This window comes from Lupinus angustifolius, chromosome LG01, assembly GCF_001865875.1.
Source record: "Lupinus angustifolius cultivar Tanjil chromosome LG01, LupAngTanjil_v1.0, whole genome shotgun sequence".
Classification (NCBI taxonomy): Eukaryota; Viridiplantae; Streptophyta; class Magnoliopsida; order Fabales; family Fabaceae; genus Lupinus; species Lupinus angustifolius.
This window is the reverse complement of record NC_032009.1, coordinates 5430979-5457449: the sequence shown is the minus strand read 5'-3', so window position 1 is coordinate 5457449 and position 26471 is coordinate 5430979. Positions and strand designations below refer to the sequence as shown.

The following is a 26471-nucleotide window of genomic DNA, read 5'->3' as shown; positions in this document are numbered from 1 at the left end:
AAAATAAACTTAGAGTCAGAGAATCAAATATGTTAATGGTGGTGATGTGTCTCTATTAGAGCATAGTATCTGGAAGTACAATAAGGTTTGAGTGGTGTGGCACTTGTCGGATAGAATGTTAGATAAAGACAAATAAAGAGAAACATGTTTGAAACTTTGTTAGATATGTTTTTGATTTTCTTATGAGGAACAAGTTCTTGGTTTCAATTTTGTTTCATATTAAAAAGCATAGTATTGATTACCCTTCATTCATTATTCCATTTATTCAAGGTGAGTTCATTGATTCTTATGTCAAAATCTGTTTTTCTTTTGTGTTTGAACTTTTATGCGTTGTGGATTCATCACGTCAACAAGAGGTTATTTTATTTGATGCCCTCTTGTTTAAGTAACCCAGTTAGCATTTTTGGAAGGGTATGGGTTTTGTTACTTATTTTATGCTGATAATATGAGGTTACAAGAATTTGTTTATCCTTTCTGTCAGAGAAAAGGTTTTGTTTTTCTGTAATTGTGTTTCTGATTGTATTCAATTTCTCAATCAGTATGAGAAATAGGTTTCTTAATTACACAGATGCTTTATACCCAGATGGATTTATGGTTTATCTGTTTCTTTATTATTGATTCACAATCCAGAAAGCGAAATTTTAAATGGTATGAAACAGTTGTCTAAGAATCCATGTTCCAATAAATAGGAGCCATTGATAAGTGTAGAAGGATGTATGTTTAGTATTGTCTCCTTGGAATCTGAATTTCGGATATGGGCTTTTATAATTGTTGAGTGAATTCGTATCCCTATCTTTATACCAAATGGAAGGACTTATATAAAAACAGTTGATGCAAATTGTTAGACTTTAAGTGAGAGTGAATCAAATAAGTCTCACGTTAAGAAGGAAACAAAAAAAGTAAGAATCATTTATGTATTTGCATATCTAATGCCTTGAGGTTTTCGGTCAACATGTGATGTCAAACAAACTTATTCCGGGTTCTTCTCTTAGCTCATTGGATGCATATCTCTCTAGTGTTTAGGCTCCACGACTACAACAAGTGGTATAAGAATTGATGGTTTGACTAGGATGAGTGAGTGTTGGTGCATCCATGTGCTAGGTCCCTTGAGTCAAAAGTTGCTTGAAAGCATGTTCCTCTGCTAAAGTATTTACTGTGAGTCTGACTTTGTCTTCAGTTGCATGTTAAGTCTCCTTACGATGGTTGTAAATGTTTCAGAGTTCATCGTGGGGAATAGCAGTGTCGTAAAGCGGGTGAAGTCAGAGATAAATTTTCGTATTGTATCAGGTAGCAGCAAGTTTAACCTTTCTGAGGAATGGTACTTCTTGGAGTTATCTTAATAGATCAGTGAAAGTCTGCAATTTATGGAGGACAGCGGAAGGTAATATTCATAGAAACTCGTCTGCCCCGTTCACCATCTTATGTTATGTATTTTGTTTTGACTATGTCTGTTCTGTTGTGTATGCATGTACAACGATTTAACCGTTTATTGTAAATTATAGTTTTAAAGAGACGTCCTTTTCAAATGGGGATGTCTACATTGGTGAGATCAAGGCCGTACTGCCGCACGGCAAAGGAAAGTACACGTGGTCTGATGGAACAGTATACGAGGGTGATTGGGAAGATGGTAAAAGGACAGGGAAAGGATTGATTATATGGCCATCAGGAGCAAAGTACGAGGGTGACATCTCTGGTGGTTACCTTCATGGTTATGGAACCTTTACAAGATCTACCGGTTGTGTTTATAGAGGCAGCTGGAGGATGAATGCTTATCATGGGATTGGATGGAAGGAGTATTCCAATTCAGATAGTTATGAAGGTTTATGGAGAGAAGGAATCCGTGAAGGATGCGGAAGGTATTCTTGGAGTAACGGAAATACGTATATTGGGAATTGGAAAGGTGGGAAAATAGACGGCAGAGGGGTTATGAAGTGGGCTAACGGTGATACTTTCGACGGTTGTTGGGTAAATGGTCTTAGGCATGGATCAGGAGTTTATATATATGCAGATGGAGGGCTTTATTTCGGTACATGGAGTAAGGGCCTTAAGGATGGAAAAGGAACATTCTATCCTGCTGGTAGTAAACATCCATCTATACGAAAGTTTAGCATTAACAGCAATGATAGTGGTCTATCATTGAATACAGAGAAACATTCGGCTCCAAAACCAAGAGTTAAGCGCAGCCTTTCTGAAAATATTTCAGGCATTAGTAGATCAAAATGTTCGCATCAAATATCTCGAAGGACTACATCATTGGATGCATATCAGAACCTTCGAGATCCTGCAGGAGATCGCACATGTCATGATTCCTCATCAACAGTATTGCAGACCTTTGGTGAAAGTCAATCTGAGGCATCTGGTACAAGTACTTTGGTTTACGAAAGGGAATATATGCAAGGAGTTCTAATAATGGAGAGAACTAAGAAGTATTCAGAATCATCCCATAAAAATAAACGGCAAAATAAGTTTAATGTGACACCAGTGAAGAAGAGTTCATGTATGGACATTTTTGGAGGCCGCAGAAGCTATTATCTGAAGCTAAATTTGCAGCTTGGCATAAGGTAAATTATTTGGTGTATTGTCACCCTTCTAAAATGTTTTTAGAAAATTTGATCTAGTTATTTATCACTTCCAGTTTTTTAAAATCTTCTTTCTTTCTACTGCCCAATGCACGAGGCTCCCACTTAGTGGAGTATGGGGAAGGTAGATATATGCAGCCTTATCCCACAAGTGACAAGACTGTTCCCAAGATTCGAATCAATGACCTCATGGTCACTAAGCAGCAACCATACCATTGCGTCAAGCTCACCCTCTTTAATAGTTTACTAACAAATTAAAGAAAAAACAAAATTACATTCTGAAAAAAACTCACCATGTTAGCATTATAGTGAAGGGGGAGGGGTGGTTCAGCGTGTATTTTAAGTCATGATTAACATGGCTTATTCCATTTGGTATTGTGTTTCATATGAAGTTTTGATTTGAACAATTTTTGGATGAATTCACAGGTACACTGTTGGGAAAATTACACCAGTGCCTGCACGAGAAGTTCGGTCATCTGATTTTGGAGGTCGAGCTATGATAAAGATGTACTTCCCCAAGGAGGGTTCACAGAGGACTCCGCCACATTATTCTATAGATTTCTACTGGAAAGACTATTGCCCTATGGTCTTCAGGTATTTATTTACTACATGCAAATTTGCTTCATAATTGAAGAGTTATATCATGACAACATGCATTAGAATGTTTTCCATATTGATACAATATCATTGGTTTGTTTTAAAGTTGTAAGATATGAAAGTATTATCTCTTTTTTATGGCCGAGTTTAGTTTATACAACCATTGGTGAATCATAATTTATTCAAGTGGCAACAAAGTGAAAACCCTAAGAAGAATTTCCAAACTAGTGAATCAGTGTTGTTGAAGTATAGTCCAATCCTCAAAGGAAAGTAATATGTCCAATTTTAAATTTGGCCATAGTAATCATCAGTATAATATGCATTGATATTGTGAATTTAAGATTATAGTGACGTTAATGAAGTGCTTAGTCAGGTCACTTTTACTCCGTTAGCAACATATGTTATGTTCTTTCCTGATAAATTCATTGGCAAAATCTAACAACTACATATTTCCAAACTAACACTTTGTCCATTTAATGATATTGGAATCAACCCTGTTTAACTTTCCAGTCGCTTTTTTGTTTCTTCTTTCATCGCATAATCACACAAACATATATTTCCAGGAATTTGAGAGAGATGTTCAAATTAGACGCCGCAGAGTACATGATGTCCATTTGTGGTGATTCTGGTCTGAGGGACATATCTTCACCTGGAAAAAGTGGCAGTATCTTCTATCTTTCTCAAGACGAGAGATTTGTGATAAAGACACTGAAAAAATCTGAACTAAAGGTTCGTAGTCACTTTTTTTCTTTTTTGCTCAATAGATCTAAATACATTTTTACTCTACTTATTGTGTTGAATTCGTCAACTGGTGTATGCGTTTGACCTTTTAAAAGTTCTGTAGTTAGATAAATAAGCAGATTTGATGACATATGGACTAAAGAGTGATAAATCACAGTTCGACAGATACTTGCTACCCCAACATGTTAAGCACTGGTATCTTAGTTAACAGAAAAGAAGAAGAATTTAGAAAGGAATTGCCCCTAACTCAGATTCTGGTTGAATCTGCTAGGGTTCTAACTGTTTTATTAGAATTAGAGATAGAGAATTACAAGAAATTGAAGGATCCCTCGATCCAGCCCGCTGATTCCACAATCAGTTAATACAAATCATCCACACCTTTCCCTCTCACCCCAAACTTCTATTTATAGAATTTCCCTCCCTTTCTAACTGAATTAACTACCCAGCAGGTAGGAAGGGGAGAGTTTGTTATTTTAACCAAACTCTCCTTTTCCCCCTCTTATATACATGAATGACCCCTGGCTTGGTATGAGCCTTATCATTACCCACCCCTAAAAGTTTTAACTTGTCCTCAAGTTGAAATTGGGGAAACTGCTCTTGTATGGTGCTGGCTGCTTCCCAAGTAGCTTCATGCTCTGGTAAGGACTGCCACTTCATCAAGACTTCTAAGTTGCCCACACTATCTTCTCTCTGCTCAAGGATGGTTTCAGGGATTACTTCCAGTTCCATCTCCTCATTCAGCATAGGGGGAAGAGGTTGTGGCAGTTGATGTGGCTTTAGAGCCTTCTTTAATAGAGACACATGGAAAACTGGGTGGATTTTAGAATGAGTAGGCAAACTTAAATGGTAAGCTACCAATCCAACCCTTTTAATAATCTCATAAGGTCCATAATACCTAGGGGCCAGTTTAGCATAAGGTCTAGAGATAAGAGATTTCATCTTGTAAGGTTGCAGCTTGAGATAAACCCAATCCCCCACTTCAAACTCTATGGCCCTCCTGTGCTTATCAGCATGTTGTTTCATCATGTTCTGAGTCTTATCCAAATTCTGCTTGAGCTCTTCTAAGATACCATCCCTTTGAGTGCATAGCCTATTGACTTCTTCAACCCTGGATGGTATGGTTCCAGCTTTGACCAACAGAGGAGCCTCTCTGCCATAAAGTGCTCTGAAGGGAGTCATCCCTGTGGAACCATTGTAGTTGGAATTAAACCAAAATTCTGCCCAGTGCAACCATTTTACCCACTGCTTGGGTTTTGGCCCAACAAAACACCTGAGATAAGTCTCCAAACTCCTGTTAACTACCTCAGTTTGACCATCTGTCTGAGGATGGTATGATGTGCTTAATTTCAGTTGAGTACCAGCCAATTTAAACATCTCCTTCTAGAATTGGCTCAGAAAAACAGGGTCCCTATCTGAGACAATGGTAGCTGGAAAACCATGCAGTTTCACCACCTCCTTTATGAACACAGTAGCCACATCTTTTGCTGAGTAAGGATGACCAAGAGGAAAAAAATGAGCATACTTGGTTAGTCTATCAACCACAACATAGATAGTGTCCACTCCCTTCACCTTAGGTAATCCCCCTATAAAATCCATAGAGATGTCCATCCAAACCTGTTGAGGGATTGGGAGAGGTTGGAGTAGCCCTGCAGGGGATAAGGTTGAATATTTATTTCTTTGGCAAATGTCACACTTCTCAACAAAACCCTTGATGTCACCCTTCATACCTTCCCAAAACAAGAAGCTAGAGACCCTTTTGTAAGTTCTGAAATACCCTGAATGCCCCCCAGATGGAGTTTCATGACATTCTGAAATTATGAGAGGAATTCTGTTGGAGTCCCTTGATAGCAGCAACCTCCCCTTATAGTACAGAACACCCTTTTTCAACTCAAAACCAGGGTGAGATTTAGGGGAGATGACCAAATCCTGCATCACTTGATTCCATTTAGGATTCAATTTCAATTCTTGAAGCCATTCCTCCACCTCTTCATTATTCAACACTGAGATAGCAGAGTACATCATCCTTCTTGATAGAGCATCAGCAGCAGAGTTGTCCCTGCCTGGTTTGTATTGAATCTCAAAATCCAAACCTACTAACTTAACTGCCCATTTAAACTGCTCATCTGAAAACAGCCTCTGTTCAGTGAGGAATTTGAGACTCCTCTGATCTGTCCTAATGATGAAGTGCCTCCCCATAAGATAGTGCCTCCACTTATGTATAGCTTGAACAAGGGCCATTAATTCCCTTTCATAAACAGATTTCTGTTGAGCCTTGATAGACAATCCCCTGCTCCAGAATGCTAATGGTCTGCCCTCCTGCATTAAAACAGCACCCAAACCTTGGCTTGAAGCATCAGTCTCTACCACAAATTGCTTACTGAAATCTGGAGCAGCCAACAGAGGTAGCTCCATCATAGCAGTTTTCAACCCCTCAAAGGCCAAGGAGGCTTCTGGAGTCCATAAAAATGAATCCTTCTTGAGGAGGTCAGTTAAGGGCTTGGCCATCCTCCCATAATTCTTCACAAACCTCCTATAGTACCCTGTCAACCCCAGGAAACCCCTCAAACCTTTAATATTATTGGGCTGAGGCCAAGTCTTCATTGCCACCACCTTAGATTGATCAGCAGCCACTCCTTCTCTGGATATCACATGACCAAGATACTCAATACTAGCTTGGCCAAAACTACACTTCTTCCTGTTAGCTTGAAGATGATTCTGAAGTAGCAAGGCCAACACTTCCCTGAGATGTTGCTTGTGAGAAGTAACATCAGGGCTATACACCAAGATGTCATCAAAGAAAACCAGGGTGAATCTTCTGAGAAATGGCCTTAGTATTTCATTCATGAGTGACTGGAAGGTGGAAGGAGCATTAGTCAACCCAAAGGGCATGACCAAAAACTCATAATGGCCCTCATGAGTCCTAAAAGCAGTCTTCCCCACATCCTCTGGCCTCATTCTAATTTGATGATAACCTGATTTTAAGTCCAGCTTAGAAAACACCTTAGCACCACCAAGCTCATCCAAAAGTTCTTCAATTAAGGGTATAGAGAACTTATTAGGGATAGTAATCCTATTAAGTGCCCTATAGTCCACACAAAACCTCCAACCCCCATCTTTCTTTCTCACTAAAATGATAGGACTAGAGTAAAGACTTATGCTTGGCCTTATCACCCCTGCTTCTAGCATTTCAGCCACTAACCTTTCTACCTCTGACTTCTGATAGTAGGGACACCTATATGGCCTCAAATTAGGTCTCTCAGCCCCCTCCTTCAAGTGTATGGCATGGTCATGGCTTCTAGCAGGAGGTAATCCTCTGATATCTTGAAACACTGCTGAATACTGTTGTAACACCTCCTCTATTTCTGGACAAACCACCAAATCAGGATTGGTTACTCCAGGTGGGTCATACTGGAGCAATAACCCTTCCCCCTCACTCAACAATACCTGTTTGAAAGCTCCTAGAGCCAACTCTGTTCTGGAAAGAGCAGGATCACCCTGAAGGATAACTCTAGCATCACCTCTCCTCATGGATAAGGTCATTCTACCAAAATCAGCCTGCACTTCCCCAAGGCTGGCCAACCATTCCAACCCTAGTACCAAATCCACTCCCCTTAAGGCAAACAAGTAGAAATCTTGGGTTACCTTTAGTTGCTGTACACTCAGAGTGAGTTGGGAGCACCTTCCCCTACACTTAATAAGGTGTCCATCCCCTACCTCCACCACATAGGCTTTGGTATCTTGCACAGGTAAGTGTAGGTGTTCCACCAGGTCCTTAGATATGAAATTGTGGGTTGCTCCACAATCAATGAGTACCACCACAGCATGCTGGCCCAACATACCTCCAATCTTCCAAGACTTAGTTGAAGTGAAGCCCTTCATAGAGTACAGAGAGAGTTGTAAAGAATTTAGGGTCTCTACCTCAGGTTCCCCTTCTCCTCCTTCATCTTCTTCCTCATCAGCCATAAGAAGCATATGTAGTTGCCTATTCTTGCATCTATGGTCCCTGGAAAAGGGCTCATCACATCTAAAACAAAGCCCTTTTTCTCTCTTCTCCTTGAGCTCTGCACTCGTGAGCCTTCTATAATCTCCTCCCAACTTAGATACAACTCCATCTGAGCTAGTTCTGGAAGGCACAGCTACACTTCCCACAGAAGATCCCTCCTTCCTGTAGTTACTGGAGTTAGATGGTTCTAGAGAAACTACCTTGTTATAAGAACTGGATCTGTTTGACCCAAATGACCTGGAATACCCTGTCTGGGCCTTCTTATGCACCACCCGATTCCTCTGTTCTATCAAGATGGCCTTCTGAATCAATTCAGGGAGGGTCTTCAACTCATATAACCTCACCTCCACCCTAATTTCCAAAGCTCCACTCTCGTTCTCCTTAGCCATGCTTCGCGTAGAAACCATACACAGAGTTTCCAAGATCAGCGCGGTGGTGACAATTTTCCACAGGCACCAGAAGGGTGCTCTGATACCAGTGTTAAGCACTGGTATCTTAGTTAACAGAAAAGAAGAAGAATTTAGAAAGGAATTGCCCCTAACTCAGATTCTGGTTGAATCTGCTAGGGTTCTAACTGTTTTATTAGAATTAGAGATAGAGAATTACAAGAAATTGAAGGATCCCTCGATCCAGCCCACTGATTCCACAATCAGTTAATACAAATCATCCACACCTTTCCCTCTCACCCCAAACTTCTATTTATAGAATTTCCCTCCCTTTCTAACTGAATTAACTACCCAGCAGGTAGGAAGGGGAGAGTTTGTTATTTTAACCAAACTCTCCTTTTCCCCCTCTTATATACATGAATGACCCCTGGCTTGGTATGAGCCTTATCACAACACCATATATACTAGTAGTACTAGCCACTGCCGCTAATCTGATGATAACTTTTAAGGGAAAAAACATGAAGTCCAATGTCAGAATGACAAATTAAGGTTGCATTTAGATGTGCTTTTTCCGGAGAAAATACATTTTAGGTTTAAAAAAGCACTTCTAGAGATAAATAATTGATTGCTTATGTTTCCATCTCATAGTCCACAAATAACAGTTGCACTTTGTTAAAATTTAAGCACAAAGTTCATGAAATCTAATGCCATAGTGGGTAATTAAGGCCCAATTTGGATGGGAATTTTCAGGAGAAATTTTTTTTTTCGTTTATGTTTCCATCTCATAATCCATGAACACCAAGAGTACTTTTACTGCCACTTATATGATGACAACTTCCATGAAATCCAATGCCCAAATGGCTAATTGAGACCTCATTCAGATGTGCTTTTCTCTGGAGAAAAGATGTTTTTATGTTCAAAAAGCACTTTTAGAGAGATATAGATTATTGATTATGTTTCAGTCTCTCATCATCAAAAATGAATTACGTACCCCGTTAAATGATAACTCCAAAGTTAATAGTTATTTACATATGTTTCCTTGTAGTTTCTGCTCAATATGCTTCCTAAATACTACAATCATGTAGGGAAGTATGAGAATACTCTTATTACAAAATTCTTTGGGCTCCATCGCATAACACTACGAGGTGGGAAAAAGGTACCACCATATCTGTCTCCAGTGTCTTCCTCCGTATTTGGTAATTGGTTTAAATGTTTAAATATAAATATTTACCTGTTCTTCATCAGGTGCGCTTTGTGGTCATGGGGAATATGTTTTGCACAGAACTCCATATCCACCGTCGTTATGATCTGAAGGGATCTTCTCAAGGAAGATGCACACACAAAGATAAAATTAATAGCCATACAACATTGAAAGATCTTGATCTAAAGTATGAATTTCAAATGGATATAAAGTTGCGAGAATCACTACTCAAGTAAGTTCCTATTTTGTGAGAGCAACTTCTATTAATGACGGATATGCAATGTATTTTACTGTATAATTAAGGAGTATTTGTTTCAAATTTCAAGAACATAACACTCACATTATTCTAGCCCACAGTATATATTGCCTATTTCATGGTTTATATTATTCATTCTTTCTCGTGGGAAATGCTTAACCACTTTACTCTCAAAGGTACCTCCATATACTCTAGGACTTCCCCGATTGCATCGAACGTAAACAACTTTTCCTTTCATGGTGGATTAATAATATTGATCATGGTTATAATAGCATCTTTCCCTTGAAATCATAGGGCCATGGAACTACTTTTCTCGTAGTTCTGATTGGCCCCTATCTCAACTCCTCATTCATTGAAACAGATGATCTTTTGAAGTAGCAGAGATATATTGGAAGTTCTATGTCCCTTCATGATTTCAAATTGAAATGATTAATGGAATTCCATTTTGGATCAACAAAACCACTCAATGACCATCTTAGAGGTGATGCATTAGGTATAGCTAGTGCAGGGCGATAAAATATGTTTATGTTATGAAACTAGTATTAAAGGTTTAACTTGTTTACCGAATTTTCTTGTTTTATTCAATAGACTTGTTGCAAGGTAAACGTTGCAATTCATACTGAATAATGACTAAATGGAATTCAGCTACTGCATAAATATCAATTGGTGGAACATTTCTGGGTTTTAATTGATTTACTTTCATACTAAGTTCTTCACAATGTGATTAAACTGAGTTGTGACTCATAGGCCGAGTGCATATGCACTAATATATTTATCATGGCAATTGCATTCGAATTCTCATTAAAGGGTTACTATGCTATTTTTATCGTGACAAGAATTTTTTTTCTGGTGCAGTCAAATTTCTATAGATTGCAAGTTCCTGGAGTCTCAGCACATAATTGATTACAGCCTTCTCTTGGGATTACATTTTAGAGCTCCAGAGAATTTAAAGGCCTTAGCTGAACTTCCTGGACCAATGCAGCGTCCGGATAGCTTACCTTCTGGAGATGGTAAATTTCTTTCCGATGCCAATTATTTATAATGTGATGTGGAGTTGTTCTTGCAAAAATTAATGATTAGTAACTTATCTCTCCTTGGTATCGGTGGGAATTTAGCGGCTGAACTATCTAGCAGCGTTTTAATATTGAGTTGTTATTTGTCTACAGAGAAACACTTTTTCTTTGTGGTTGAATTCCATGTTTAGACATGAAAATATAACCAGCATATTTGTGATTTCTCGATTTACAAGCCGGGTTGCTTTGAGCCTTTTATTTTAGCATAATTACTTGTGCATGTTATTAGTTTTTTGTTTGGTCTCCCGCGAAGTGTCCTCACACCCTTTGTTTATCATACTAATCTTCCCACAAGCCTCCTTTAACCTGGCTCTAACCAACAAGGCAATGTCAAACAAATTTAGCCCCTACACTGTAGGTGAAGTTTGCACACATGGAACTCTGGTTTAATTCTATTTATGTTTACATGTGTTTCTTCTCTTGAAAACTTCAGGATACCGACCTATAAAATTGACCATAGGGAGACATTACTTTTTTTGCTCATATTTCTTTTTATCATTATGAATCACATCGTGGCTTAATATTACAGCTAACTTGGGAAATTATCAGATGGAAAAAACGAATAATTGCTTGTCCCGGTACCCAAATACGTACCAATGCAATGAGCAATGAGCAATGATTACAGCATGCTTTCTATGGATATGTTACCTTTGTGTGTGATAAATTTTGTTATACTGTCTCAATGAATGCATCTGCACATGTGAATCCTTTATATGCAATTTTGCATTCGCACCTTGGTTTCTTTCTTACTACCAAGTGCTTTTCGACTTGCTTTGCTTAAACTAGATGTCAAACAAGGAGAGCAGCTGATTATTCCTAAAGGCTTGTTGTTAGTTGCCCATGAACCCAGCTTTGTCGATACCACACCCGGACCGCACATTAGAGGGAAACTGAAAGCACACTCCATAGGTGACATGGAAGTTGATCTTTTACTGCCAGGTACTGCAAGGTATGTTCTAAAAAAATAGTCTCTCTCCTTTGCATCAAATTAGTTCCACCCTGATATGCACCTAAGTACTAGAAACAGAAAATTATCAATGTCAAATGTAGCTAATATTTATAACATAGCAAGAGATATATTTGCACCAATACATTCAATACCACCAGCTTCAGGTCATGTTGGACATTCCATTGGCCAATTATTTAATTAAAAGCATATCTATTTGAAGTCTGAACATGGTTTCCTATACTTGTTTTGTTTCTTTTGGTTTGGGATGTTCAATATGCCAATTGTGTCACCCAATGTTTTAAATAGCGGTTGCGATTACTGTGATTGCGGTCGTTGCCTTGTGAATTATTTTGTGAGTAAAAAAATATTTTTGAAATCGATGCAGTCCGATGCAGTTGCGTTGTGGCCCAAATGTGGCCCAATGCGGTTGCATTGTAGTCCAAATGCGATCTGATGTGGTTGCGTTACAGCCCGATAAGGCCACATCATTGTGATTTGGTGTTACACCACAATTGTGGTGTGATGCGGCTGTAGCAGTCACTGCAGTTGCAATATTGCAGCCACATCATCTGATGTGGTCCGTAATGTGTATCAATCTTTCACCCTTAACAATTGAGATTTGAACCTGTCATTATTGAAATATGAATTATGAAATGCATGGAACCTTTGAGTGCCATATATGGTTGCTCTAAATTATTATTTGCAGTTTTGCACCAAGTCACATACTTCATATAACTTTCTTTAACAATTGTAAGCAGGAATTCTTCACTTTCTTGTGTTGCATTTTAATAATACATCATATGTACAATTCAGTGTATCCTTACTTGATTACTCAGATTGAGAGTGCAATTAGGAGTAAACATGCCAGCTCAAGCTATAAGCAAAGTTGATGAGGATAAGGTTGATGCATCAGAAGTAGAGCTTTTTGAGGTTTATGATGTGGTTCTCTATATGGGCATAATTGATATATTGCAAGAATACAATATGAAAAAGAAAATTGAGCATGCATGCAAATCACTGAGATTTGACCCTATGACTATATCAGTAGTAGAACCAAAGATATATGCTCAACGTTTCATAAATTTCTTCCATAAAAAGGTTTTCCCAGAGACTCCATGAATATGTATAATTTTTTTTCCTTTCCTTTTCGAGTTTACTACTTCTTTGTTATTAATTGTTCTACATGAAGAGTGTTTTTGTTTTATTAGCTCAGTTTTCAGATTCATTTATTTATTTCTAATCAAACAAGGGAAATCTATTCTGTTATAAATTTTGTATCATCTATCAATAACAAAAAAAATCAACAAAGCTTTGCAAATGAATGCAATGAAGTTAAGACAATAGAATTAGCAAAAAAAAAAGGTCATTAATGAATGAGACTAATATTTATGCACTATTACACAGTCATTACACCCTCATTTATTTATTTGGATTACTTTTTTTTGAAGAGTTACAGTAATGATAAAATATGAATGTTTAATGATGCAATTACAATATATACAAGTCATATCAGTGTATACATTTTTTCTCTTAGTAAATACTTTGAGTATAATAAGATTTATACATAGTTATTACATCATCTACTATTCATTTGTATTACTTTTTTAAAGAGTAAGTGATGATTAAAAATGAGTAGTCGATGATAGATTGATAATGTATAATTTTTTTATACTGCATAAATCTTTTTCTCATACTTTATATATGTTATGAAGGCTAGGAAATTATGCTCTATGATACACTTTAGGCAAATAATAATTGTTCCATCCCGGTTAGCCGACCCTCACATTTGAAAGGTCGAACTTCAAGGACCATCAGAAACATCTAAGCTTATTAGCATGTTCGACTATCGAGCATCCTACTAGATTAGGGGCAATTGTTCCACCTCAACCAACCGAGCATTCCATGTTGGTCGGGTTAGTCTCGTTCCCGACTGGCCGAGAACTAGGCGTATTCGAACAAAGGGCTTAATCAGATGCCTCGTCGTTGGCTGGACACACTAGGTCGGTTCATTTTGGGACCACTGTTTCGACATCCCGCATAGTACTCTGTCAACAATGTACTGCCACACCACCTACAAGCCAAGCATCTGCTAATCGCAGCAAGCCACGTGCAAAACCCACTTAACCTCTTGCCAACACGACAAGGACATACCTACGATATGGCTACCAGATCTGCTACAAGTTACAAGTCAACTAAACACAAAGTACATTTTTGTCAAATCTGTCTAACACAAGCAAAATAGCCTCCTACAGACCTGAATGGTCGACCACACCAATAGTACTCGCCAAGGACTACTTCATCTATCCTACCACTATAAATAGGGGAATCCCCCCAAAAGGAAGGATTGATTGTTCACTCTTATTACTCTTGCTCTCCAACCTTAGCTCTCTATTTCCTCTCATCAATCTCATATTGACTTGATCGTCGAAACACCTTTTTAGGTACATCCATTGGCGAGTCCAAACTCAATCCAAACACCTCCAAGAAGACTTCTTGCCCGATCTTCCAGTCTAACTCACCTGACTCATCCACGAAAGAACATTGACACTGTCTTTGGTTACTTCTGTTGTGCCAACCGAGTGATTCAGGGGCATCAAGCGATCTAACAGTTGACGGTACCTCCATTGGTGGGTCCAAGCTCAATCCAGACACTTCCAAGAAGACTTCTTGCCTGGCCTTCCAATCCAACCCACTGACTTATCCATAAAAGATCAATAATGAAGTGAAACATTAACAACATTCATTTTGCTTTAATTTAATGGTTTCTGTTCTAATAAAGAAACTATAAAATCGTCAGAATTTAATCTAACAAAAAAATCATTAGAATTCGTTGTCTTGATGGATCAAATTATTATAGGACATTGTTTATCAACAAACTAGGTTTGATAATGGATAGATTCCAACTCATCCAAAAAATAAAAATAAAAATAAAAATATATTTCCCAAAAAACAACATATAAATCCAACTTTATACTATGCAAACCTAACGTGCAAAAAAGTTTTCAGACCTTATTACTAACAAAGTAGCAATTACTTCTTAATCAATCAAATCATTCATAATATTATATTAATAATATTTATCAACCACCTTAATAATTAGACATTCCATCCTTTCCTATATTACAATGGCCTACACTACTATAAAGAGGATTTTATATCTATCAGCTATGTTTTTGGTATCTTAGTAGTGTCATATCAACTCCAATACAATAACTTTTTGTAGACAAGTTCCAATGCAGTAGCAATATTGCTTATACTTCAATTTATTTTAATAAAAATATTTTCTCTCATAAGAAAATATAACAAGTAAGATATGAATTTACTGTTTGGTGAGTTTATTTTTGTTTTTTTGCATGTCTAGGTAGTGAATGAATATTTTGCAATATCTTTTTATTTATAATTGTTTTTTCAAAAGCTGATAATTTTATTTTATATATTAGTTTAATAGATTGTTTTTGCTAACTAAAATTTATCTTCAACAGTATTCTGGACCTTTTATTCCTCTATCCCGTGATCCATATTGCCTAGAATAAAATTAATAATATTTTTATATGCTTCTCATATATTCCTCACATATTTATAAACCACTCTCTTTCTAACAAAATGATCATTATCTTTTTAACAAAACATTCTTTCAAAAATTTTCTTTTTGTATGGAAGTTTATTTTTTCAATATCTTCCTTCCTTCTTCTCATGTTCATTGAAGGTTTTATTTTCCCAACTTTGATTATTCCTCAATACTTTATTTTAATTTTGATATACCTTTAAGATTGATTGATATATCTTTTGATTCCTTTCTCTCATGAGAACTCTATCTTCCTCATTAGGATAAAAACTTCACAAACTCACCTTTTTAAAAAAAATATTTTAAAAAAAAAACACTTTTTAAAAATGTTTTTAAAATTGATTTTTAAAAATGCTTTATTAAATAATAACTTTTAAATGAATTTTTTTTTCAAATTATGTTTTATTAAAAATATTTAGTTCAAATTAAAAAAATGGGTTGAATATCCATCCAATTTATTAAAATGGATACATGAATGAAATGAATGGATTAAATGCATTAGATATGGTTGGAATGAATATTTTAAAAATATGATATAATGAATTTATATGGATTGATAGATGACTTTTCATCTATCCATTAGTATCTAAATCCAAATTCATCCAATTGCCACCCTTACCCTAAGATGAATGACTGCAACTTCTAAAATTAGAGGAGTATTAGGATGTAAATAATGTATGTGAGCCTATCCTATCCTCTCCTTTCCATTTTTTGAATTTATAAAACTTCTAAACTCATTCTTGAACCAAACTTGTTTGCCAATTAGAGTGCTTCTAGTAGCTATAGTTTGTTGATTATTTATGTTTTTAAATATGTTATATTATTTAAAATTATTAATTACTTCATTATTGATCCAGATTAATACTAAGAAATTTCTATATTTTAGAATGTGACACATTTCACCTCTTTAAACCAAAATTTAAATCCTAGATTTATCATATTTTATCTTTTATATTTAATAAAAAATAGACTTTTATGATTATGTGGCCTATCTTTTATCATTTTCATTTTAAATTATTTAATTGACGTGTTAAATTATATTTTATTCATTCATATATTACGTATACTACGCGAACAACCTAGATGAAATGAATATAAATTAAAAATTAACTTAAGTTCATTTTAAAATATTAGTTAATTAATGTTTTTAAACTTTATTCTGAGTTAAATGAATGGTACTCATGCAAAGCAGGAGATTTATGCTCGGTCTTGTATATAGGAATATTTATTTATTTTAAGAATGTTTTAATTAAAATATTTTTTAAACCCTTAAAATCTAGGGTTAGAGGCGTTAGTATTATACTGTAGATTAATTGTAAATAAAATGTTACATGTTTTAAATTTGATTTCTACAATTTATTAAAGTTTTGGATCTGGTCTTTATAATTTATTTGATTTTTAGATTTGATTTATGTTTTTTGATACTAGTAAATATATTCCCTTACTCTATGGATAAAGAATTAATCCAGTTTGGGGATATGAATGTCCCTCGTAACAAATACAATTTTCAGAAATGGAACCGTTTACCTTTTAATTATATTGAGAATCTGACGGATCCTTATACTAGTAGACTAACATTTTGTTGGTGATTTGCTTCATATAACATAAAATAGTTTGTTTGATTTGGAAGGGAAAGAAATAAAATGGAAGGTTTGAAAGCATCAAATACACTTGTGAGATATTTTGAATTTGATCCATCCTACAAAGTATTTTATTTTTGGTTCTTTTGTTTAGGTCTACATTTTTGTTTTGGTAACATTGTTCTTCTATTAATATTGTCCATTGGTATTTATCAATGATCATTTGGAATTATTCAGTAATGCTTTCTAATACTTTATTAGTGAACAATTTTGACTATGTTTTCCAAAACTTGAAATTTTATAATCTAGCAAGCAAAATTGAGTTAATAAGATTGAAATTAACACTGTGTTTAGTTGAAAGGATTGGAGGGAAGGGAAATGAGGAATTTATTGGATTGTTTCATGATATATCACACTCATGTAAGAGGAAAGAGTATTATTATATTGGAGTCATAAGATAAGGAATTGACGGAAGTAAGTTGTGAATTCGAGTCTCATTCATAGCAAATTTAAAAAATAAAAAAGAGAATTATACTGGTTTGATGGTTATAGTGAATGAAGGGTTCGATGGTTAGAGTGAATGAATGGTTTAAGTGAAGAAGGTTGAGGGTTCGACTCCCACCCATAACAAATACTGACATTTGCCGATAAAAACGAGAGAGAATATTACTACATATTTAAAGGTGCAATATTCTTCTTTTGTTTGAGGCAAATATGATATCCATATGCACGGTGTGTAATAGGAAATACTCAAGACTTCAATTTAGAACACTAGGAAATTTGTTCATTTTAGAATCTAGCTTGACATGACATATTTTTACCCATACTAAACAATATGAGCAATAGTAAGTAATATGTAGACGATCTAATTATTTTAAGGTTTATTATTCAGTTGCTAGATTGATGTGCGAAACAAAATTATTTATTTTGGTAAGCAAATGAATTATATTCATAGAGTAGGAGTACTTAACTCATACAATAATAAACTTAAACCAAAATCAACAAGTATGTAAAGTATAAGTTGAAAACATATTATATGACTCCTATAACACTAACCAAAACTGAAAGGACTATAATTTACATTTGCTAAAAATGACTCCAATTCCTAAAGATGCACACCTTTTCTTATAACAAATCAAATTCTATATATCTTTCACTTTTCATCCTCTTATCGCTTTATGTATTCAGAAAACTTATTTGAAATGCAACAAAATAACTTCAAGTTGTTAGAAATTGGCTGTAAAATAACATTATTGAATCAATTATAACACCCAACCCTTCCCGGATGGAAATCACAGAAGATGCAAAAGTTTTTGTCCGATGGAAGAAGCATACCCTTGTGTAGCTAGAACCATCTTTATTGATATTTTGTAATTAATTATCTTCCAAACCAATCCACACAACATGTTAGTGTGATTCTTTTGTTGTGACGTTAGGGTCTTTTGATTTTCTCTCTCTAGATATAAGAGTTACCTTCATATGAGAACTTTTCTTATCAAGAGTCGCATTATGATTTGGAGAATGAAGGAGTAACTCAATTAGTCTTCAATAACGAGCAATATATACACAACTATCATAGTTTACAATGTTGTGATTTTTGTGTTACACATTATGGTCCAATAATACAAATTATTAACTCTTAAAAAACGTATACAATTTATTTTAACGTGACTTCAAAATTTAAATTCAATTAAGCCGAATCCATATAAAATGAGATTTATATGATTATACCTATCTTTCTTTGGATGATTATATATGATTCAAACTCGTATTTCTTTGTAGATCTCCCTTCATTGATGATGATATGCAATTGTAGAAAATTATTAACTATTTATATATATAAAATTCAAAAAAATTGTATCTCTAGCACATAACATAATTTAAATTTCTTTATATGTGTTTACCAATGTGATTCACTAACATAAAAGAACCCAAAGAAAGACAAACTGATTGAAGGAAGGAGAGTGAAGAAAATTTGGTTAGGTTGACTGAAATGAAGCCTGGTCCGAGGTCACATAGAAGACTAGCATCAAAATCTGATTACTTTCTTTGTTTCAAGGGTACAAAAAAAATGAAACCCTAGAAAATAATAAAGCTTTATGGAATTTGAGCAATAATCATTTATTTATGAACTTGTACCAGACAACATTCCAATCAACCCCAAACCCCATTATTTTAAGACATCGTTGTTGATCTTTTGCACAACATATCTTGTCTTCTTATATAGACAAGGTAGAGTGATTAAAGTAGTGAGAGGGAGAATAAGATGGATGAGATTTTTGTCTTAACTCTCATTTGAAATGCATCTACTATTGGAAAAGGCAATGTTGGATGAGATTTTGGCTGGTGGTGGACCTTAATAGTAGTGCTAGCTGCCCCACCCCCACAAAAAAATATTTTTTATATATTATAAAAATGTTATACATTACAACTATTATAAAAAATGGTAGATTTGAGCTTGAGTTAGTTTCGACATATGTAAAGGAGATCGATAGAAGTCCCATTATATTAAATGAATGTTTATTAAATTTCTAGGAGGTCATGAAAAATCATAAACAAAATTATTAAAAAAGACACAAAAATCATTATTTTATCAATGAACATGATTTATAAAGTATTGGATCTATATAACCGACATCAGATTGTAAGATAATAACTTGGTGGTTGTCCTTGCACTGAAGGCAATCCTGTCCCACAGATATCCTTGCACTAGAGACAATCCTGTCCGAGTCGAGAACATCCACAAGTATGTGAGGCTAACTCTCCCATCAGGTATTTTTTCCATCTACAAGACTCGAACCCGAGACATTACTTAAGGGGAATCAAACATGTACCACTTGAACCAACACCCATTCATTTTTTATTTTATTTTTAATTTAGTTCATTTTAACAATTAATTATTTAAACATTAAAATTGAATGGAAGGAATTAAATAATAATAATGATTAGTGTAAATTATACTGACACCCTCAAGTTTTAGTAAAATATTAGAAATTACTCATTTTTTGTACTTACACATATATCGCTAATTTATATATACATTATACTGACAAAAAGATGAATATAATGTTTTAGACAAAAATGAATAATGAGTGTAATTAAGTTAAACAAAATATATTATATTATGGAGACACAACTAACATAAGAGTCAATATTTTTTCATTATTTTTGGTACATTAAAAATGCACCAATAATAATTCAAAGAAGATGTTGTTTAAAAGATAACACTTATCTCTCCTACAGTCAATAATGATTTTCTTAAGAGTCAATGATTATTAAATATAAATAGTAGATGATACAATAACAATGCATATAAGTTATATATTATGAATGTAACACAGTGAAACTTTGATATATTTTTTGATCATTTACTTTGAACAAAAAAATAATTTTAGAAATTAATAGGTAATGAATTAGGCTATATCATAGTTGAATGTTAGTCTTGTTTGGTGAAATCCTATTTTGTGGTAAATTTTTGGTGTTTGCGGAAAGTTTTTGGACTGATGTCAGACCCAAATTCGCCCGAGTTCGGCCCAATAGCGTGATTTTGAGTTTCGTAGCTCAGAATCGTATTTAGATTGCACCCTTGGCTTCCAAATATTATTTCGAGTCAAGATAAATATCACGGTTTTTCCAAAATGCATTTCTACATATTTTTCACTCCGAATTCGGTATTCCAAAATTCTAACTGTAATCGGAAGATTTTTAATATCCAGTCGAGTATTAGCCGATAATACTCGGGTATGATTTAAGCACGAATTTTTCACCGAAGAAATCACTTCACTTTCACGAGTGAAACTTGCTGGGCAAGCAAACAAAAATACTCATCTTTTACACTAAATTCCTTAAACCCTACATTTACCCGTTACACCGTTATTCTTTGAAAACCCTTGACATGCCTCCTTAAATATGATTTAATTCCTCTTAAAAGAGCCATTTACTCTTGAAACCCTTAGCTTGCTTCTCTAAAAATTGAATCGTTATCTTTAAAAGAGCTCACTCAACTTGGAGAAACCATTATCATCACTTTTCTCTTCTTCTTCATTCACGTGACGGAGATCAACCGCGCTACAACCCAAGGTGAGGGAGAATACATCATGACATAACGATGTCCGAATATGACACCCAGATCTCCCAACTACCTCAAAAGTTGGGAGTTATTTATGTTTTTGTTAGAAACCCGTACTTAACCAAATGATTTCGTGTCTGTATTAAGTACGGATGTTTCCTTAGGCTGTATGGCCCTAGGATAGTATAAAATATCAAGTCTTGTGGTTGTTATCCATGAAGGAAAACCACTTGAAAAATCAAAACGCGTAGGGATCAAAAACATTGGAGATTTTCGATCAGGTAGCCCAAAAGGGCGAGGAAATAATCCTGGCAAGTGGACTACCCTCTCCTGGGCGAGCCAGCCCCACCTGGGCAAGGGAGAAAGAATGAATTAGGCCCCCAATTGTTGCCTGGGCGAGGGTCAGACTACCATTTGGCCTGTCTTGGGCAGTTCTAGGCGCCCGAGCGATAGTAACTCGCCCGGGCGAGACCTAGAGGGTGATTGTGACCAGTTTTTGGTGGAATTTTCACTTGAGTGACAGTCCCCTCGCTTGAGCGAGAGCCAGACAGAGAATTGAGTCTGTTTTGATGAATTGGTCGCTTGGGCGATAATGTCTCGCTTGAGCGAGAGACAAACATAACTTGTGACTGTTTTTGATTGATTTATTGCTTAGGAAATAACCCTAGTTTGGGTGTGAAGTGTATTTACACTCGGGGAACACTATGGCTTAGAGGATTGAGCCCGTTTCCCAAATCAATAAATTTATACTATTACTTTTGTTCTTGCGCCTTATGTGAGCAAGGATCCCGACGAGGATGTCTTGAGCAAGACGATGCCTAAAAAGGATTACATGATACCACACAACGAGGTCGTATGACTGTAAGAGCCTGGGCTATGTGGCCGCTCATGATATTTCAGCGATGATTCGTAGTGGTAGGGATGTTATTCCTATATTACGTGATAACGTAAGATCATGTCCCACAAGAAGCATTCCTTTGGGAGATTTCTTAGGATGGGCCAATAAATCTAAGACTAATTAAAAGATTTAATCAGCTAAATTCAGTTAATGTGCATACTCATTATGAGTAATGAAGTAGTGGAGAGGAAATTTACGGGAGACAAATGAGCCCTGCGATGTTGAGAGGGACGGTGATGTCAGTGATTCATTAGCGAAGTCTTGAGGGAGAGTCTAGGTGAGACGAGTCCCTTGTATTCCTGGATGAGGTATTATGTTAGATCGGACAGTTCTCATAGCGTAAACTAGACGATCTCTGACAACCCCTCTTTGCAATTAGGATCAATAAGAGGAATTCCCAAAAAGTGTTTGATACGGCACCGTCCTGAAATGGAAAGTTCTTTGGAACTGATCGATCATATATCCTTGCGAGGAATAATTTATTTTTGGTTTGATCAAATCGACTTATTTTGGGACCTGTACTCTTGGTTATTTTCGAATAGTTTATTGGGAGGATATTGGTGTAAGGATGGATGAAATAACCATAACATTCATACATTGTACTCGTGGATGTTAATCCCCATATCCGTGTTATAACATCATTTAACATTGTGCATTATGTTTGTGATCTATATTGTATATATTATGCGTGTCTGTCTGGATGTGATATTCCGTGTAATTCCATGCCGTCAATGAATAATATTCATTATATGTCTTACTCTCTCTTCTTTTCTTTTCTTTCTGCTTGTCTTTGCTTCACGCTCTCGTTCAGATGGACCAAACCGCAAGGATTATGAGCTACCGATTCTCGATGTCCCAGGAGGGGACATGGAGCAATGACGGACACTGATACACCTACACAAGCCCTTGTGCCTTAGAGCTGGAGATGGTTTGTGATGGCTTTGTGATGCTCTTCCCTCCACAACATGCGAACTTGGAAGCTTCTTTCACATTACCTGCTCGAATATTTACACCTACTGCACCATCCATTCAGTCTGTGATTCCTCACGGACCCACTGACGTTGGACCACCTACTAGGAGACATAGTAGATACGATGTGCCCAATTCCCCACCAGGGAAGAGAGCTACTATACGGATGCTGCCTGATCTTCAGGAAGATGCGGGAGTGGGAAGAAAGTCATAAGGTTCGTCCAAGAACCCGGAAGAGGAGCTGGAAGTCGAAGAGGAAGACTGTATAGAGTTGGTCTATATAGAGGACTCCATTGAGGTGGTGGACCTCTCTTCTGATTCTGAGATGGAGGAGGATCCCAGCGAGTGTCCTAGTACACCGGGTAACCCCGTAGCTAGTCACTAGTGGTAATTTCCATTTCTAGTTGCCTTTGAGGCGGGCATGTGTATAGGGTATTTTGGATGTTTTGAATAAACCAGACTATTGTATATATTTTTAGTTTGGACCATGATGTATTTCGCCTTGCATTTGTATAAACGTTTTCAGTTGTTTTCAATAAAGAATTATTCCACGATATGTATATATTAAGTGGCTTTGGGTTATCATTAGGTAACTATTGTTGTCTTTTCCGCAATATAGGTTACTTAACGTGATGTCCCAAAAAGGAGTCAAATGTAAATGAAGAAGTTTTACGTTACAAAATGTTTTTTACCCATTTTTGAGCAATATTGTTGGAGTAACTTTCGGGCCGTTACGGTGAATGCATACATTTTTCCCCGTTATTAATACTTTATATATGCTATGAAAACATGGAAAATATGCTATATGATGCGCTTTAGGCAAATAATAATGAAGTGAAACATTAACAACATTTATTTTGCTTAAAAAGCTAATGGTTTTTGTTCTAATAAAGAAACTATAAAATCGTTAGAATTTAATCTACCAAAAAAATCATTAGAATTCATTGCCATGATGGATCAAAATATCATAGAACATTGTTTATCATAAAACTAGCTAGGTTTGAATAGCTTAGAAAGGTAAAAATAAAAAGGATTGAATCCAGATTATAGATTCCTAAAACATCTCTTTATTATAGAACATTGTTTATTAGCAAAAATATAATATAACATTGACTCAATGATACTCAATACATTATATGAGACAATTCTCAAAAAAGAAGAAGAATGACAGACAAAAATACACATGCTCCTAAAAGTAACTGCATGGCGATTTAGAATCATGTTTGTTTCAACTTTAGTGCCCCACCCTATATCAAATTATAGGATAGGGATCACCTTGTAAGACCAAACCATGATCAGGGAGTCTTCAACTACCAGAAGTTCCATTGTTATTAGAGTATGAAAAGAGTGGAGAGTCATAAGTGAGACATCACGTCTTGAACCAAAACCTTAAGACATTAGTTCCATAGTCTTTTCTACTTATAAACTCTTTCACTCATTCTCGCATATCCAAGTGAGACTTCACACTTGAATAAACCAAACACACCTGTTCTGAACGATATCTCATTTTCTGTCTCAGACCAATCATATATTGTCACATGAATAAAATAATATTTTTGAAAATAAAAATAACAAAAAGTAACATTCAAATGGTTGGGGACAGAGAATAAACCATCATTCGTGGTAGGTGATCTCTCTCCCAAATTATCTACATGAAAAAGACAAGATCAATGTTTGTTTCTTTTTTGCTTAACATCACTTCATCTTTTATATCTTTTTAATATATCTCTCTTCTTCTGCATTATCAGGTAAAAAGCTAACAACAATCACTCACTAATCAAAGTAGTGTAATTAGTCGAAGAGCTAGATTGAACTGAGAGATAAGTTGACCTATGAATTTCACATCTAGATTTGAGTTTCATTATATGTACAATTAAATTTCAAGTGTTAGATAGCCGAAAACAATATTAATCATAATAAATGACACATTATAATTTCAATTTACATGAAATTGACAAGTGTTAGTTCAAGTAACATATGTAATTTTTATAATTAGTTTCAATTTATATGAAGTTGATATTTGTTAGTTTAAATAACATATGCCATTTTTTATAATTAGAAGGGATTTTAGACTTTGTTAGGAGAATAGAGCATATTTCTTAAATTTTAATTTTATAAGCCAATAAATATATATAACCTCAAATTGTTGGCTTCTTGTGGGAAAAAAAGCTCAAAGACCTGAAATCCATGTTTAAAATCGATTTGGTTCACCAAATTAAACTTAAGTACCCCACCCGTCAAATAATAAAAAATAAACTTGAAAACTTTTTGGGGAAACAAAGGAAGAAAAGGACAAGAGCAATGTATGTTACTTGTTTGCTTAACATTAGTTCCTCTTGTCTAGTTTCTGCATTCCAAAGTCGTCCATCTTGTTTCTATTTAATTTTATTCATAGTTTGTTGATGATTTAGAAATATAATTTTCAAATGTAAGTATATGTATTCTCCATTAGGAAGCACTGATTGAGAATAATTGTTATTGTATATATTGGAAACTATCATAGTTTACAATGATTTGATTTTTGTGTCACACATTATGATCCTATGACACAATTGTTAACTCTTAAGTAATGTATACAATTTACTTTAATATGACTATAGAATTTAAAATCAATTCTAGATGATTCAAACATACATATCTCTTTGTAGATCCTTCACCGATGACGGTGCAATTGTAGAAAATTATTATTCTATTTATATAAAACTCAAAAACAATTATAGCATTAGCACATACCATAAATTAATTTTCTCTATGAATGTGGTTCACGCAAAAGAATCAAAAGGAAGAAACATTGATTAAAGGAAGGAGAGTGAAGAGATGTGTGATCATGTTGACTTAAATGAAGTCTAGTCCGAGGTCACATAAAAGAGTAGTATCAAAATCTGATTGCTTTCTTTGTTTCAATGATACAAATGATTGCAACCCTAGAAATTGGTAAAGTTTCAAAGACTTTTAGCCGTCATCATTCATATGTGAACTTGGAGTTGAAGTGATTAAAAGAGTGAGAGAGACAATAAGAGAAGCAGAAGAAACATGAGAATTGTCTGGATCTATGTGAAATCCTTTGTCCATTACAAAGGATTACTCGAATAAGAAGTCAACTTACTTGAGTTATAGATTGGTAGTTATAGGAGTTAGGAAATGAGTTGTGTATCATGGAATTTCATTAGGAAAAAAATCATGATTTAGTTTCTAACATAAATTAGAGTTAAATCATGAGATTAGAATAGAAAAATATGTACGTCAGAAACTTAGTAGAAAGTTTCGCATAGTTGGGATTTACCCGTTATCGGGTAAATCTATTGTCCCAGAACTTCATCAGAAGTGGTCCGAGGGACCTTGTGACTTGTGTAAGCCTAGATTATGTTATTAGTAATAAGTTTTAATGAACTATAAAGTCAGTATCCCAATTAAAAATCTAGAGTAATAACTCATACAATTTCCCGATAATTGTCAATGATCGTGCTGCCAGCCTTGCATATAAGTCTCTGTATTCGTGTCTATTTCACCTTGAGTATAATTAAACCTCTTAGAAAGTATTCTAAGAGTATAAGTTAATATTTTTCCAATACTAAAATAACATTTGCAATCATCTTATCTTACTC

At 35.2% G+C, this 26471-nt stretch overlaps 1 protein-coding gene across 3 annotated transcripts; it reads left to right on the top strand.

Annotated features, from left to right (window-relative positions):
• On the top strand, window positions 1–12988 carry LOC109348183 (phosphatidylinositol 4-phosphate 5-kinase 7-like). 3 transcript variants are annotated; one of them, XM_019588467.1, is made up of 10 exons: window positions 1–270; window positions 1219–1381; window positions 1503–2561; window positions 3006–3173; window positions 3740–3905; window positions 9352–9462; window positions 9552–9739; window positions 10619–10773; window positions 11623–11785; window positions 12622–12904. In XM_019588467.1, the coding sequence occupies exons 2-10, from the start codon at window positions 1365–1367 to the stop codon at window positions 12902–12904; spliced, it is 2310 nt and encodes a 769-aa protein (XP_019444012.1). In that variant the 5' UTR covers window positions 1–270; window positions 1219–1364. The 3 variants fall into 3 exon arrangements, with proteins under 3 accessions (XP_019444012.1, XP_019444021.1, XP_019444003.1); XM_019588476.1 differs by lacking the exon at window positions 1–270 and having other exon boundaries at window positions 298–1381; window positions 11623–11775; window positions 12622–12729; XM_019588458.1 differs by lacking the exon at window positions 1–270 and having other exon boundaries at window positions 300–1381; window positions 12622–12988.

What these genes read in the sequence shown, in the direction of transcription:
- LOC109348183 (XM_019588458.1), top strand. An exon ending in AATTTGCAGCTTGGCATAAG is followed by an intron (nt 2,562 to 3,005) that starts GTAAATTATTTG and finishes ATGAATTCACAG; the next exon opens with GTACACTGTTGGGAAAATTA. An exon ending in TGAAAAAATCTGAACTAAAG is followed by an intron (nt 3,906 to 9,351) that starts GTTCGTAGTCAC and finishes GTTTCCTTGTAG; the next exon opens with TTTCTGCTCAATATGCTTCC.